General features: G+C 36.9%; 1 protein-coding gene across 1 annotated transcript; it reads left to right on the forward strand.

The window, feature by feature from the left end:
* Positions 1–422: 422 nt before the first annotated feature.
* Positions 423–17,050, forward strand: LOC143858368 (la-related protein 6B-like). Its single transcript, XM_077369003.1, has 10 exons — positions 423–848; positions 6,285–6,366; positions 8,016–8,110; positions 8,424–8,495; positions 8,585–8,664; positions 8,763–8,859; positions 14,448–14,495; positions 14,608–14,676; positions 16,329–16,466; positions 16,543–17,050. The coding sequence occupies exons 1-10, from the start codon at positions 516–518 to the stop codon at positions 16,789–16,791; spliced, it is 1,263 nt and encodes a 420-aa protein (XP_077225118.1). The 5' UTR covers positions 423–515; the 3' UTR covers positions 16,792–17,050.
* The last annotated feature ends 669 nt before the right edge of the window (positions 17,051–17,719 follow it).

Here is a 17,719-nt window from a genome sequence, read left to right on the forward strand (position 1 = left end):
AAAAGTATTGTACGGACTACAAGCCACTGTATAGGATGATCCAAACCGTCCATGTAATGGGCCACAATGTAAATAGGTTGAACCCCAAAAATATCATTTCTATAGGATCATCCCAACCCTCCGATCTATAGAGGAACTGCATACTATGGAAACCTCTATAGATCGTATGGCTAGGATCATCCTTTGGGAATGATTTTTGGGGCAAAACATATTTACATTGTGGCCCATCACATGGACGGTTTGGATCATCATATAGTCTGGTCCGTACAGTACTTTTTGAAAAATACAAGACTATAAAAAAACCGATTGCCACGACGGTAATTCTGGCCAAGATGAAGGGCTTTTTAGTGAAAATACTTTCCTTCGACTGATCTTTTGTCGTCTTTCTAAGTCTCACCTATAAATACCTACTTGACCCCCACTCAAAACTCGAGAAATTCTCTCCACTTTAATCTGCCCGAAACGGGCTCTGTAAAATCTCTCTCCCTCCCTCAAAACCCTAGAAAAAAAAAAAAATGGCCCAAACTTCCCTAGTAGAAACCTCTATAGTATCAATCGATCAGTCTAACAGATCTTCATCAGATTCATCTTCTTCTATAGATCCTTCTCTCACTCGCAATCTCTCCTTCAGTAATCTCAACGCTCGAGCCCCTGAATTCGTCCCTCGAACAACAAATCATCAGATCGTAATCCCTCAAAATTCCTCTCAGATCCATACTTTTCAGTCTCCAAATTCTCCGATCTATGTCTCGCCCTTGAATCATAGATCATTCCAGTCTGTGGATCAGGATAGTGGTCAGGCGAGGGACGGACTTTCTGAAGAAGTTACCATGAAGATTGTGAATCAGGTGAGCTATTTTTGTGCTTGTTTCTAATTTGAGTTTTAATTAGGGTTAGTGTAGTTCAAAATCCCCAAATTATTGACTTGGATTCTGTTTACTGCATTTTGTATTACTTGAATTTGTGTAAAATTTTGTCGGTTAGCGTAAATTTTGAAGAAGTTACGAAGAAGAATGTGAATCTGTTGACCCATTTTTGTGTTTGTTTCCAATTTGAGTTATAATTCGCGTCAGTGTAGTTCAAAATGCACTTGAATTAGTGTAAAATTTTGTCGGTTAAGCATAAATTCCTACACTGGTTTTTGAGAAGTGATTTCTCTATGTATTTTCTATGATTGATAATTTACGTGTGCTTGCTTAGTTAGTTTTGAAAATTTCGTTCAGTCGAGCAACTGTAGTGATTGATGAGAGAACAATTGAATGACTGTAACCTTATATAGTTTCAATTTTTGCATAGGACTAATGGACTTGGGTCCAAAGACTGACAATGGATTTTTATTTTTTTTCTAATGTCTCATACTTCCAATATTGGTTTGGAAACTTGCGAGTTTGAAGATCACTCCTTTGTGTGACCAATTAGGAGGAAATTTTCGTTTAGGTTTATAGTCTTGATTTGACCTCATGAGTCATGAGTACAATCTGTCATGCTTCACTTTATGAGATAAAGAAAAAATAAAAAGGCAAAGATGTGCCCAGCGGGTCTTCTGGTTGACTCATGACCTGTCTTAGTGCATTCAGTTCGCTCTGAAACTTAATAAGGAAAGCTGACAAGGACCATACGCGATTAATGCGGTAAAAATTAATTTCCAATTATATTTATTCAGTTAACAATCAGTTTTTTCCTTTTCTTCCTATATTACTCAACCACTCACATGAAATTCGGCAGTAAATCCACACGAAAATCACAAAATATCCAGCGAATAATATAACGAGTACCAAATTGGCATGTCAAAACTTTTTCAATGACATAATTATCATATTGAAGCTGGAATGATCTTAAATCTTTCAACAATAATTTGTTTACTTCAAATGGCAAATGTACTCCTATTCTAACAGCTTCACCCAAGAGCTGTAAAAGATCTTGCAGGCTTGTGAGAGAGAGAAAGGATTTTTGCGGAGAAGAGAAGGAGAGAACCCTCAATATTGTATCGTATTTCTCATTCTAATGCACATCTCTATTCACGTGTTATACAAAGATCCGAGTTACTGAATTACAAGACTGCCATTAATGAAGAGACATATCATAAGATTCTTGTAAGGTGTGACTATGTTTTGCTTCTTACTACATGAAACTAGACAGTCTTTCAATACTACACAGTACGTAGTAATTGATCTTCTGGTATCAGGATCTCCTGCCCAATTAGCATTTGATAATCCGACCGACTTTACTTCTTTCTTTTGACCCAGTCCATATAATAAACCACAAATCAAGGTAAACACCTCACGATTTTCTAGCAGTTTGTAAGCATTCTTGTCTGGAATTATAAACAGACTGACACACTCGATTCACTACATAAGCGAGTAAGGTCGTATAAAAGTCAAATACTTAAGTGCACCAACCATAATTTTGTTCATTTAAGGATCTGCGACTATTTCTCCATCTTGTTTGTTAGCCTTCTTATCGTAGACTGCAGGTATTGCAATAGGCTTGCAGTTCCAACATATGAAACCTACTAGGTTGATCATAATATGCTTTTTCGTAGTCATAGTCATCCCCTTGTTTTTCTTTTCACTCTAATACCAGGAAAGTATTGAAGATGCTTCATCTTTAGATCAAGGTGATTCGGCATATGGATTTTTTTATATTTTTTGGGCTAACTTTTAGCCACACTAATATATGGATTTTAAAGCCAGTGGTGCTAAATTTTAGCCCACCAACATGTAGATTTTTTATATTCGTGGGGCTAAATTTTAGCAGCCCCCTCCCACACCCCACTAAAAAAAACTTGTGCATGCCCAAAACTGTAATTGGGACACACTTAATGAATTTACGCAAAAGTTATATATATATATATATATATATATATATATATATATATATATATATATATATATAGAGAGAGAGAGAGAGAGAGAGAGAGAGAGAGAGAGAAAGAGAGAGGTATATAGATATATGCGTTAATGCGTGTGCATGTGTGTATGACTATGTATAAAATGATCACTTACAATGTCGAATTTTTCCTTAATTCCACCTTCGAGCTTATCAATTTCTGCAGCATCTTTTCCAAAATAAACTAGGAACTATATCTAACCTAGTGTGTTTATATTGTCAAACAATGAGTTGTCAAACTTCTCCTATATCCTCCGACATGAAAAACTTTATTTACCCTCTAAAACCATGCTTTAGGATTTTGCTTTATTTCATAATTAGATTTCTTAAGTCTGCACACATATCTACTTCTATTTGCTTTGTCAATGTCTTCTGGTTACTCCGGTGGACTTCTTCCTTGAGATGCCCATGCAAGAATCCATTTTTCATGGATTCTCTAACTTCAAGAGCGAATGTTCCCTCATAATCACGGCCAAGTTGTTGTTTATATCTTTTGGCAACAAGTCTAAACTTTGTTTGTCTGCTATTCCATCAGTTTTTTGCTTTATCTTATACGTCCTCCATTTGCATCCCACCACATTCTTCTCATTGGGAGAGCCACCACTTTCCAAGTGGTATTTTTATGTAGAGCAGTTACTTCTTGCTCAGCATCGAGGAAAATGGGTTGCTTATTGAGGAAGTTTCTTTAGAAGGTTGATTAGAATAGTCAGTTGTTTGCCATTGGGAAAGTTTGGTGTTGACAAATCTATTGTTGTAGATAAGTAGTGTTTTCATTAGAATGGATGGCCATTGCTGATCGAATTTTGTTGGAAAGGAAGTTTTTCACGTGTTTCTCTAAAGCTGTTTGAACAGTTCTAGTGAAAGATTCATTCAGATCCTCTATTTTTTCTCACGTTATTGATATTTAGTGCTCTATCCAACCTTTATATATGGCTTTTGTGAATCTGTGAGGGCTGATCTGGGCAACTTGCTTGGAAACAACCAATGTGATGGCTCTATTAAAGGTATGAATCAGTAAGGTTATGCTTGAAGATAGGATCATAGAAATCTATCCTATTGTGTCAACAATTTGAGCAATGAATTGAAATTTTGAGTCAACAAAGTTAGATGATATTCCTGAAAAATATAGTAGAGCAATGGTATGAGATACATGAATTTTGGGATTGATGAAGGAATGCTCTGATGGGGTGATGAATTCGGAGATTTTTGGCAATGATAGGAGTTTAGTGGCTTTTCACTTCTAGATAGTGTCTGCGTGATAAGCAATTGGAAGAAGACATTCCTCAAAGATTTTGAGTTCTTAATCAAGAAGATTAGATTTTGAGAAAAGTTATGGATGAAAAGATTCTTGAATTGAATATGAAGAAGGTAATGAAGTTCCTCCCAAAAGATGATCCCAACTATAATAGATATTATGACGAGGAAAGTATATCTTTGAAAAACTCGAAGATTATATGATGTTGCTGATGACATAACGGAAACATGTCAATGATTAAGGTTGATAACGAAGTGGAATATTTTGAAGAGGAAGACTTTGATAGGACAACCTGTTGTTCTTGCTCCTCTTCGCTTCAGGGACAGAGGTCCTATGGTAGAAAGCATTTAAGCATATAACGAAGAAGCCATTTATAATAATCAAGAAGCAAAAGATGAAGATGTCTCAATGATTGAGAATGCTTGCTATTGATTTTGCAAGATATTTAAAAAGCCATTGATTATCCAAGGTTGCAAGTATCAAAGCCTTTGAATGAGGTTATGCATAATACAAAGTTTAGATTTGATAATTATCCGACACGATATATGTTCAAGAAAAATGGGAACATGCTTGGGAAAATTTGAAAAAAAGCATCTTTTTCTATTTGAAACACATTTTTTTACGATACATATACTTCTAAATAAGACAATTGATTGCATAGAATGCGTGGCCATTCAAAAAAAAAAAAAGAATGCATAGAATAGGTGGTTGAATACTTGAATGCAAGCATTTGTTACTATCAGTTGTGGTTCAATTCATCATTCAAAAAACAAAGTTGTGGGTTCAATCCCCATTGCAACGCCTTTTAAAAAAGTTTTGCTTTTCTCATGAAATTTATGATTATAAGAAACTGATGAATCGTTTTTTAATTTATGAGTCACTTGCATTTAATTACAAAATTTGAATTTCATTGCACAAAATCGTGAACGTTATAGTTTAAAGTTTGCAATTTCCAGCCTATTTTTGAATTATTCGCCATTTTTTAACATAGCATGCATGTGTACATGAGTGAAACTTAAATTTTATGCATATATGCATGCGTAGCATATATTTGTGCCTACATTGATGCATGCATGGATGTATGAGTTACCCCACTGCATGTGTGTGCACAGTGCACATGTGCATGCACATCTTTATATTTTAACCAAATAATTTATATTGCTTTTTATCGTTTTTTCTAATTATCCTGATGTGCTCCTGTATTACTTCCTGCAATTTCCTTAAGAAAAATGAGCGCCCTCCATATCCTGCACTTCATTCCATCTTTGTGGAAGAGGGAGGATTTGCCGATGTGGGGGTTGCTGGGTGGGGGATTCATTGCGGCAGGAACTTCCATTCCATCATTGCAATAATACTAACCCTGATATTTGAAAAATTATAAGAAATTGGTTATTTTGGAGTCAATCGATGCTTTAATTTATTTAATTACTTTAGACACTTTTTATTCATTTTGTTGTTTGTTCAAGGTATTCTTCTCGTATTAGCCAATCTTTGATTTATTTTCGCTGCTTTTAAACTTTAGATGCATTTTAGTGATTGGAGAGAGGTTCCTATTTATATGATTGCTAAGGTTCTTCAATCTCGTGTTTTGCTATGTATATGATTACAGATGTTCAAGATACCAAGTTATATTCGTTGCTGACCATGCATCACATAATGTAGGTCAGCAATCAGTATATTCGTTGCTGACCATGCATCACATAATGTAGGATTTACTTAATCTGACATGGATCTCATTTTTGAACTTTGGAGTGCTCTATTTGTTCCATGCTACCACTTTTTAAGGCACATTTTGATATTTGTACAAGAAATTTTCTTTTAGTCATGCCGATGCCCTCGAACACTGATTATTATTATTTTTTGAATTATAAATATAATATGGATATTTGAAGATTGATTGTTAGACTGATTATTTTTAAATGTTTTTGGTGGAGTACATGTTCAAGTTATGTTCATTGTTGACCATGCAGCAGAATTTAATTAAACTCACACATGGATCTCATTTTTGAACTTTGGAGTGTCAGTGCACTATTTGTTCCATGCTACCACTTTTTAAGGCACATTTTCATATTTGTACAAGAATTACCTTCTTTTTGTCATTTCAATGCCCTCAAAGACTGATTGTTTTTAAATGTTTTAGGTGGAGTATTATTTCAGTGATGCCAACCTTGCTACGACTGATCATTTGATGAGGTTCATCAATAAAGATCCAGAGGGGTTTGGTAAAGATATTTGTTATTCTATGCTTAAAGTCTCACAGCAAAATGCATGGGCGTTGTTTACATTGATATCTTTTTGGTTTCATTTGCTTATACTAGATTAGATCTAGGTGTTTTAGCAACCTGATTTCTGGGCAGATATATCATAATTCTTCAGTGCTGATTTATACATAGCTAACTAGGTCTCTCATACTGTTCTATATGTGGTTAATCCCCTCATACTAAAGGAGACGTATACAGAGAAGATTCCACAAAAGAAAGTTTGTTCATCATCTCTGAAAAATTGAATTAGGAATCTAGGACCGAGCGATTTCTTTCTGAAACGAATATGGTAATTAGCATCAGTTCAGGGAAAGCAACAAATTCAGACCTTAAAATTTGTATGTTTGCCGCAGTCATAAGCATGTTGGTCATTTCTGAAATGCTGGTGCTGTCTTTTTGAAAAAAAAAAAAAACAAGAACTACGTTGGTATCATCTTTCCATATACCTGAGCAATTCTGGATGTGGATTTTTTAATGAAAATTAACAATAACCTGTGAAATAAACTATTAGTGGTCATTTGGTTGCTGTGGATGCTTAAAAGCTTCTTTTTTTTAAAATGGTTTCTGTAAAACAGAATTATCACCAATCTATATGAATACTGATCCCAGAATTGCCATTTATTAGAGATGGTCACATGCACATGCACATGCACATGCACATGCACAAATGAGTTCTCCAGGAAAATCCATCATTCATTATTAGAGATGGTCCCTTATTCTTCTACGAAAGGGAAAAAAAATGAAAACTGACCTTTTATACTGTACAATTCTTTCTCTATAGAAAAGTCATCGTTCATCATAAAGGTGTAATTATTGTTAGGCTACTAATATCCCCACTACCATGTTTTGATAACAAGATGAATTCTCCTTGTCAAAGGCTATTACAATCATGGTTTTAAATTTTGGTTTCGGTACCGGTTTTGGACCCCACCGAAATCGAAATTTCGGCCGATATCCGGCGAACCAATAAAAACACTATTTTATTTGATACAAAATTTCAGTAAAATATCAAATTAATTTTTAAAAAACAGGTTTTTGGGTGAAATTTCGGACGAAATAAAATACCATTTCGGGTTTTAGTGATTTCGGTGTCGGTGATTTCGGTCGAAATTTAAAACCATGATTACAATTCCCCAAAAGCTCTCAACAGCCAAGTAAAAAAGGAAAGACAAAGTGGGTTCATCTTGTTATCAAAACATGGTAGTGCGAATATCAGTAGATTATTTTTATTTTGGAAAATGATATCCAAACTCCCTTATTTTGATAATGACACTTGCTGTATTAACCACTTTCTTTATTGACTGTTGATATTTTCTTCAGAACTGTAACAGCCCTTAACAGATAATTACTTAAGTATAAAATGAAGTGGGGAGTGCCATTATTAGAAATAGGGAGTGTGCATATCAATTCCCTATTATTATTATTATTATTATTATTAGTATTGTTATTATTATAATAAAATGGTTGAAAAGCCACCATTCACAGTTATAGATGGTATTTCTGAAACCATACACACTGGCTAGTAGCTCCAAGTTCTGCAATTTTATCTTTTTGTTTATATGTGTCATAAATATCATTTTAACTGTGGCTAGACCTTGTTTATTGAACAGTGCCAATTTCAGTCGTTGCTTCTTTTAAGAAGATTAAAGCCCTTGTAAGCAGTAATCCTCTGCTTGCTAATGCTCTCCGGACCTCATCAAAGCTTGTAAGTTCTATCATCTACTCTAGATGGCTTTTATGCATCCCCATGTTCTACTTGGCTTGAATTGAAATTTCAGTTTTGGTGTCGGTTTCAGCCGAAATTATGTAAAAAAACATATAATTTCAGTTTTAAAAATGAAAGGCGACGAAATTCCCAAAATTTCACCGAAACCTTGTATGAAACTGATTCTTTGTGATTTCGGTGACTGTCCCAATCGAAATCCAAAACTTCAGCCGAAATTTAAAACTATGCTACCTGGAGCCTTGCTTCCTTTCTTTAAAATAAGTCTTTCCCATGTTGCTGCTACATTCTACAGGTTATCAGTGAAGATGGGAAGAAAGTTAGACGTCAGCATCCATTCACTGATACAGATGTGGAAGAGTTGCAGGTTATTTTCAGTCAATATTTTGCTTCTTTTTGTCTCCACTTGTTTCCATTTGTGGGATAATAGTGGCTTATTCTGTCCTTTCTGCTCAGTCTCGCATTGTTGTTGCTGAAAATCTACCCGAGGATCATTCTTTCCAAAACCTCATGAAGGTTTTCTCCGCTGTTGGGAGGTGGGACACTTCGTGCTAATATATAATCATTTTTTTCTTATTATTATTTTGCTACACATCTCCAGACCTCAATGTTGTGAAATGATGCTTCGTGGCAGCGTCAAGACAATCCGCACCTGTCCTCCTCAGACCTCCAATGCTGCAGCTTCTGCAGCATCTAGATCGGTGAAAATGGATATGTTTTTCAGTAACAAGGTATATGTTCCTTCCACCTATGAATCTAGTTTATGATGAAAACAAAATGCTAAAAAATGGTTAAGCTTGCCCACTCCTCCAAGTGAGTCAGCTTGACGAGTCGAATGGGTATTAGAATAAGGAAACATTGTTATAAAAAAAATATTGAAGAGACCCAAATTTCAAAAAGAAAAAGAAATAGGAAAAAGAGGAGGGAAATCTAGAAGTAAAGAAGATGTTGTAACGTAGGTAAAAAATGGGTGAAGAGGGGGGAAGAGGTTAAGAGAAGAATAGGGATGATGATGGGAACCAAAAGCAGGTGTACCAGAGAAGACTTCAAGGAGGACCCTTGCGGGTGATTCCCTAGATAAAAAGGGCATTTGTCTTTCCTTTTAGTTGTAAGGGCATTTTGGCCTTTTAATTAGTAAGTCACTTAACTTATTATGTGAACCAAAGAGGGCCCACACTTGCTAAATCACTTTAACTTATTTAAGCAACCCAAGACACCTTCCACTTACAACATAAGAGGGGAGAGTAATTTTCATGGGGTTAGACTCCTATTGGAATAAGGAGTTTGTTCTTTATAGTTAGTCAACAAAAAGAGTCCAAAGCGTAGGTAAAAATGTCCAAATCTTAAGGAAGTGATGCAACACCGTGAAGAGAAATTGAGGAAAGGGGAGAGAAATAGATGAAAGGGGATAGAATTAGAAGAATAGAGGAAGAAGAGACGGAAACAATCTGAAGAAGAGACGAATTTAGGGAGAAGTAGAAGAATAAGAGAAGAATAGACGAATTTAGGGAGAGAAGAAGAAATCAGAAGAGGGAAGAAGAAAACCAGAATTAGAGGGAGAAGAATCTTTATTCAATATCAATCAAAGTTTATAATCTCTACTACATAAGGCCTATATATAGGCAATTAGGAGTCCTTAAAATAAGGAAACTGCCTAATTTAAGAATCCCTAAAAAGTAAATATTGAAATAAAATTCCTAGAAACTAAAATAACATGGAAAATAAATTCCTAAACTAAATAACATGGAAATATAAATCCTAATGGGCAAATATGCCACTTATTGGCCTATTATCTTCATCATTCTCCTCCGGTTAAAAAGAACTCGCCCTCGAGTTCTAGTCCTCCTGGGTCAAATATGAAAATAATACAATGAAGCAGAATGAGGCGCAATCCGTCTGAAGCAATCCTGATGGCTAATGCTCGAGACAGCAATGAAAACGATCTGAAAGGCTGGCGGCGGAATATGGAAGAAAGCATCCATACAAAATCATCAAATTATAAGCCTTTCGTGAGAATCAGGGAAGCTGGGAAGATGGCAATGTACTCGTCCTGGATCGGCGTGATCGGCAAAACAGCTATGGGTGGTACCAATCGGGGAACATCTTCCACATAATCAACATCAAGTGGTAGCTCAGTAGGCACAGGAGAATTTATATGGAAGTCATCCACTATTATCTCATCAGGCTCAGTAGAATCAATGATAAAATCAGAGTCTAGGACTGAAGCTTGGGCAGTGATGTCAGACTGATGGACCTCATGATCAATCTGCTGAACAAGTTCATCTGTGTCGGCACAAGTCTCGGCAATCTGATCAATCGGCGCAAATATAGGGCAATCCTCTGTAATATGCTCGCGATCATCTGTCTCAGGTAATGGCTCAACAGTCATGTCACTCGGCTCTGATTCAAGATGATGCTCGATCAACTCTGTCAAGGGAAAAACCTCACATGGATCTGCCACAATATTTGCCTTAGAAGTGTGAAGCTGTCTCTGCTCACGTATACGACGCACTGAGTTTTCAGCTATAATTTTAGCTTCGCATATATAATGACGGTCTTCTTTTAGTTGTTCAATGAGGTCTTCGACTTTACTTTCAACACTACACAACACTTTATATTCTCGCTCACGATTCAATCTCTGTTGATTCAAATAGTCGAGCGCATAAATATTCATAAACGCATCACGAACATCCTCCCAACGACAGATTGGCTGCTCACGTCTTCTACGACGGTTCGTTTCAATGTGGCTCCATGAGCATCGGGCTTGTCGTCGCACAGTTTCTTTAGCCCAATAGATAGTCTGGCGGTGATCATGGCCATTGTACTCATGATATGCGTCTAGAGCATCAATCCAACGTAAACATGCATCCTCATAATAGCGAAAGTGAGTGCGGCCATTCCAATAGCTTTCGTCGTACCCATAAAAAAACGGAATAAATGGTGGAGTCATAGAGATCGATGACGAAAACTGAAATCAACCGTTTGATTTGTTTGTCATGTTGAAAGGAACACAATGCCTGTCTCGGATCTCAAATCGGATGACAGAAAGGTGTTGATCGGAAGATGGAACGCAATTGACGGTGAGATTGCTCCTGAAACTATGCTGAAAACTGCTGTCCACTGCTGAAAATAGATTGGATATGCTCTAAAAGTTGTCACGAACAACTTTTGTGTTGAGGTCGAGGGCCAATTTTGAGCGGAAATAGCTCGGGTGAGGAGAGAGAAAATGCTATGGGGTAGAGAGAGAAAGTAGAGAGATGGAGAGAGAAAAGAAATTTTTTTTTTTCTGTTTTTTTATAGGGGGGTGCCTGAGGTAAAACAGGGGGCTGGTATACCTTAAGATATAAGGTATTGAATACTAGTAAAAAGGGGGGTGGTCCAAGGAAAACAAGAGGTGTATGAATGTTTGTAGATAATGGGAGGGTAGCCAAAGGAAAGAACGGGGTGCTGAAAGGAAAAAGGAGGGGGTATATGAAATTACTTTTGATGGTACGTACTTACCTGCTGAATAATAGCAATGAGAGAGAGTAAAGTGCCCAAAATAACTCTAGGCAGTTTTTCCTTCTAAAAAACAACAACTTTTTCTTATTATTTCTGACTGACGTGACTTGCAAGTCAAGAAAACACTTTGGGTAAGTCACATATCCCTCACGTGAGCTCCTTTATTTTGGTTAAAAAGGTAACTTGCATCAAAAAGTAACTTTGGCTAGTAACTCTGCAGGTTTTTGTGGAAACTAATAACAAAGCTAATGTTGGTTGCCACTTGCCACGGTAACCTGCCCTCTTATTAATGATGCTATGGTAAGTAAGTATCAGATAAGATACTACCTTTTGAATGGTACGTGCAAACCTACCTCAAATAAAATAAAGCGATAAGGTAACCTACCTTATTATGTTACTGTTGAGATGGGAAAGCAGGGGTTACGCACTATCTTACGAAACGACGGGTTCGGAGAAGGAGAAGTAGGTGGCTTCCGCGACGGCAACAATGAGGTATGGCTGAGAAAATTGGAGGTCTCGGCTGAAATTTAGGAGGGAAAGGAGGTCTTTGGTAAAGGAGTTTTAGGGGTTGTTTGTAACAAATTTGAAGGACTGTAGTGGGGTTAAATGGCTGAAATCAAAGGAAATTGTGTGGTGGTTTTGGGTGGCTGAGATTCAAGGGATTTTGTGGCTGTTATGGAGGCTAAAAACTATGGGTTGAAAGTAGTTTTGGGGTTGTTGGGTTGAGAATTGGGGTCTATGATTTGATGGGAATAAGGATATGAGGTACCTGGGTTAGGGTTTGGAAGGGGTTTGGGCTGAAATAGAGGGGATAATTTAGGGCAGCAAGAACCCAGAAATCTGGGCTATAGTTGCAACAGATCCTTGGGAAAGGGGATTGCAAACCTGTGCAAATATGGGTTTTGGTTTTTTTGCAGGACTTACAATACTCTTGATTTTCGGTTGTGATGCTTGGATCTTTCGCTCTGATACCAAATTGATGCAGCACCGTGAAGAGAAATTGAGGAAAGGGGAGAGAAGTAGAAGAAAGGAGATAGAATTAGAAGAATAGAGGAAGAAGAGACGAAAACATTATGAAGAAGAGACGAATTTAGGGAGAAGCAGAAGAAGAAGAATAGACGAATTTAGGGAGAGAAGAAGAAATCAGAAGAGGGAAGAAGAAAACCAGAATTAGAGGGAGAAGAATCTTTATTCAATATCAATCAAAGTTTATAATCTCTACTACATAAGGCCTATATATAGGCAATTAGGAGTCCTTAAAATAAGGAAACTGCCTAATTTAAGAATCCCTAAAAAGTAAATATTGAAATAAAATTCCTAGAAACTAAAATAACATGGAAAATAAATTCTTAAACTAAATAATATGAAAATATAAATCCTAATGGGCAAATATGCCACTTATTGGCCTATTATCTTCATCAGGAAGTTTATGTTTGAAACAGTCCAAGCTTAGCCTTGCCTATTTGGTAGCTTGAGATTTGTTGCTTATGTTTTGAAGTAGTGGGATTAAAGTCCTATACTGCCACAAGAATTTTCTTGGGGTTTGCTTATAAATATGTAAAGCCTATGGCCCTTTGAGACAGAGAATTTGAAGATATTTTCAGCTCCTTCAACCTTGAGCTTTTGGATTGTGATACTCTACCTTAGGTGTGACTCCTAGGAATACTTAGAGTGATTCTAGGTGTATTCTTCTTCCCTCACTCTTTGTTCAAATCCCTGCCGAATTCAGCTCTTGAATCCTGTAGCTTCTACCTGTGTTTCTTGTGCAAGAAAACCAGTCCACTATCCCTGCAAAACCTGTCGACCCCTAGCTTTCTTCCACCCTCTTTCCGCTACCTATTTATCATCCTTTACCCAGTTGACAGCCCGCCTAAAACTCTTATTTGAAACTGTTCTTGATCTAATATCATATCCAATATATAGTCTAAAATTCTCTATGCTCGGTCCATGGCCCAAGCCATATTTCCCATCCCCGCAAGACTCTGCTGCCCTACTTACCAAGACCCCTAAAATCTTGCCCTATTTTCTAGATCTGTTTAAACCAAGAACAGTCCCTTACCCTAAGCTATTAACCATTTAACATGCTCCCCAAAGTTATGATGCAAGTAAAAGTACCCTATACAATTCTTATAAAAAAGCCAAGAACGTATAGCTATTTTTTGTAATTTCATTCTTTGTTTTAGTCTCTTCCTCAAATCTTCTTGCTTCCTCGTTTCACTGCCTTCATAACCGATGGCCTTAACACTTACCCATGAACCCCCGCCCCCCCTTCTCTCTCTCTCCTCCTCCTCCTTCTCTGTATGTGTGTGTGTATGTTTTCCTGACTTTTTTTGTCATTCCTGTTCTTATTTCAATAGAAATTGAAATTTTGATCAGAACTAGTTTTTGATTTTTTTCCCTCCAAAATTGAGATTTGAAAGAAGAATCAAATGGAATAACGCATCCAACATTAAGATTTTATAGATGATGATTTGAGTTCTTGAAATGGAAAAAGAGAAACATTGATCCAGAGATCCATCAAAACTATGTATCACATATTTTCAAAGATTTCAGAGAAACATGATTTCTTAAAGATGAAAAATCTAAAAAAGCATTGATTGAGTCCTCAAAAACTTAATTGAATACTGGGAAGCTCAAAAAATAAGACTACGATAAGCGTGGCTCAAGGACCTAAACAAGTTTCAAGTCGACTCTGACTCGGGCCCTCCTTCAGTTTGAGTCGAGTTCAATCTTTTCCAATCTTGTAAACACTATGAGCCCATATGCAAGTTTTTATGGCAGTTATGATGTTATGATAGAATGTTTGTTTAACCTGTAGCTGCATGCATTTGTGGAGTATGAGAGTGTTGAGCATGCCGAGAAAGCAGTACGTTCTCTTCATTCTTACATTTGGCATTGCAAGTTTATGTGTGATTTGCATGGTCCGTTGGAGTGGTGCCTCATAAATCTGCTGTACCGTTTATTTTCTCGGTGGACAGGTTGCTGAACTAAATGAAGAGAGGAACTGGAGAAGTGGCCTCAGAGTTCGGCTAATGCATAGACGCATGGTACTTTTCTTTCTGGTCACAACTACTATGCTTTTACTTGTACATGCATTTTTGCCAGTGAGTGTGCATGTAGTGTGCAGATGCTTACATTGTTGTGCTCATGGCTATGAAAAGGACACTCCATATTTTAGAAATTCCCATTTTGGACACAAAACGGGTACTTGACAACTCAAAATGGCAATTCGGACAGCACTATAATGCATATATTTTTCATTTTCTTTTCGTATTAATTTTATAGCAGTATTATTCTTTTGTGTTTATAAATGGATACAGTTTTCTATATTATACTTATATGAACTGGTATTTATTTAGTAATATATCTTTCATTGTTGTCATCTTAACCATACAAATGTGCATGCTGTATTTCTGGGGTTCTGATGTCAGACACTCTGTATCTGTGTCGGGTTGAACACCCTAGTTATTTGCTATTTTTCTTGATGCTTGTACGGTTTCTAGATCTCCTTTTATGTAGTAATATATCTTTCATTGTTGTCATCTAACCATACAAATGTGCATGCTGGTATCTCCTTTTCGTATCTGTGTCGGACACCCGACGCAGTCACATTAAACAAACTAGTTATTTCCTATTTTTCTTGCTGCTTGAACAGTTACTAGAACTCCCGAAGAACCCCACTTTTCTACCATATTACATGCCTTGTTCTAGAATACATTCAAGAGTTTTATGTCCTTGTATTGTTTTTCTACTGATATATTTTGCATGTTGTCTTTTCGTTTCAAGTTGCACTATCAGTACAGCTGTTTATTTTGCACAGATGATTGTGGAAGTTATATAACTTGGACATGGGTGTGGATTGTGGAAGCTATATAACTTGGACATTGGTGTGGATGTCTGAACCTGGGACTTCAAGGAGCCTGATGTACTATCATGTCTGTACAACCGCAGCAAAATGCAAAAAATATGCTTCATAAATATAGAATCACACTAAAATGTTAAAAAAAAAATACCAGGGCTAAATTTAAGATTGCACACATTGGGCAAACTATAGCACCTAGGTTTGTATCTAACCGTGTGTCCATTTCAATTTAACTTGATAAGTCTAGGGCACCTGTTGGAAGTGCAAAATTTTGGAATGCAGATGCCTTTTTGAAATAACAGCCCACATATGTGTTTGGCCATTATAGAATGCAAAGGTCTTGGGATGACCAGTGTATTATTTGCCCCAGTGCATTGAAACTCAAAATTTGACTTGGACCCGAATTTATCCTGAGTCTAGAGTTTTGTGGATTCAGTGCAAATGGGAGTCTACTGGTCCCAAATCTTATTTTGTTTCAGAGAAGTTTGAGTAAATCTTCCCCTTTTCGAATTTGTGATCAAGTTTTTTGAGCTCTTAAGCTGGATTGAGGCAAAGCTGGAATAGTCTAGTGAAGTCAAGTTGTTGGGTCTTAGTAGGTATGCGCACTGATCATTCACCTCTTCAATTTCAAGTTAGTCTTAAATGTCAAACAAGATATAGAGACTTCTTAACTCAATTCAGCTCTTCTGATTTGTGATCAAGTTTTTTAGCTCTTAAACGGGATCTAGCGAAGTCAAGTTGTTGGGTCTTTTTAGCTTTGCACACTGATCATTCGTGTCTTCAAAGTCAAAAACAAGATATAGACTTCTTAACTCAGTTTAGCTTCTCTTATTATAGACGAAATCTGCAAGAGGAAAACGAGCAGGACATGAAAGCGAGTGGAATGGTGAGGAAGATGATGCGTCCACATCTGAGCAGCTGAATCAGAAGCAACCAGACGATGCTCAGCCATCCGAAACGTCACACGAGCCCATGGTAAAAAGCCTTTGGCATCCTTCCAATTTATTTTCCTTTACATAGGCTGCTAATCAAGCCACTTGTGCTTGAATAGGGCGAGGAGAGTTTCAATGATAAGGAGGGTGGGGCGAGGAAAGGAGGGAGGGGGCGTGGCCGAGGCAAGGGACGTGGGCGGGGTCAGTACCATAATAACCGTGGTGGACATTCAATTGGCACTCCCCCTTCGGGTAACTCGATCCAAAATGAGTTGTCTATGATAACCAAGCAACCTCCTGGGCCCCGCATGCCAGATGGCACACGGGGATTCGCCCTTGGCCGAGGGACATCTAGGGAAGCCACTTAAGTGCCACTACAACATTAACCATATATCATTGATATATCTCATATATTTCACATGTGTTTGTACTTAGTGTTGATGGCAGGGCTTTAGATAGGCTGCCCCTATCCATTGGCGTTTTGAAAAAGTCAGTTTTTTAGCTTGTAGCAGAATGTTGGCTTGTTTTGCTCTTCTTTTTTTTTGGGAGTGTTTTGGTTTTATTAAGAATCAAACAAGTGGCCTTGTTGTTTGGGCATGGTTTTCTTACTATTTGTTGTTTCTGCTATTGTTCTCTCATTTATGTAAAAATTAATATATATATATATATATATATATATATATATAGAAGATCAGGGGGCGTCTCATATAGCTACGTCCATGTGACTGAGAAAGCTAAGGAAACTAGTATTTTTCTCTTCTTTTTCGTTTCATGAACGTTGCATATATACAGGAAAATGATACACGCACTCTTTTTTCTTTTTTATCATAATAGCACTTCTCTATTTATTTTACACTTTCCTACTAGATGTTAATGGCTATTATAATTTACCCAAAAGCTACCAAGCAACGTTCCATAAATTGAGGAGACCCATTATCTAAACAAGGAGAATTTCATAAAGTGAGGTGTCCCATATTGTAGCCCTCTTATTTGTGCCATCAAAATAAGGCTTCAAGAGGCAGCCCATACCACATTTGAATGGTACGAAGTGTGTTCCAACAGTTCGGATAGACATGGTGATTGGGCACTTTTATAAGTTAGTTTTTTTTTTTTTTTAAATACTGTCACTTTCTATGCCCCAAACCTACGCAGACATGATTTGATGATTGGGTCTGTTGATCTGACCAGTAAGCAGATCGATGGTTTTTATTACACACACATGTTCCATGTTTATCCAGAAAGCTATCGTTAACATTGAACAAAATGTTAAGAATTCATAAAAGCTGATTGATTTAC

Source organism: Tasmannia lanceolata, unplaced genomic scaffold (assembly GCF_043159265.1).
Source record: "Tasmannia lanceolata isolate RefF3 unplaced genomic scaffold, GAP_Taslan_0.1 ptg000026l, whole genome shotgun sequence".
Classification (NCBI taxonomy): Eukaryota; Viridiplantae; Streptophyta; class Magnoliopsida; order Canellales; family Winteraceae; genus Tasmannia; species Tasmannia lanceolata.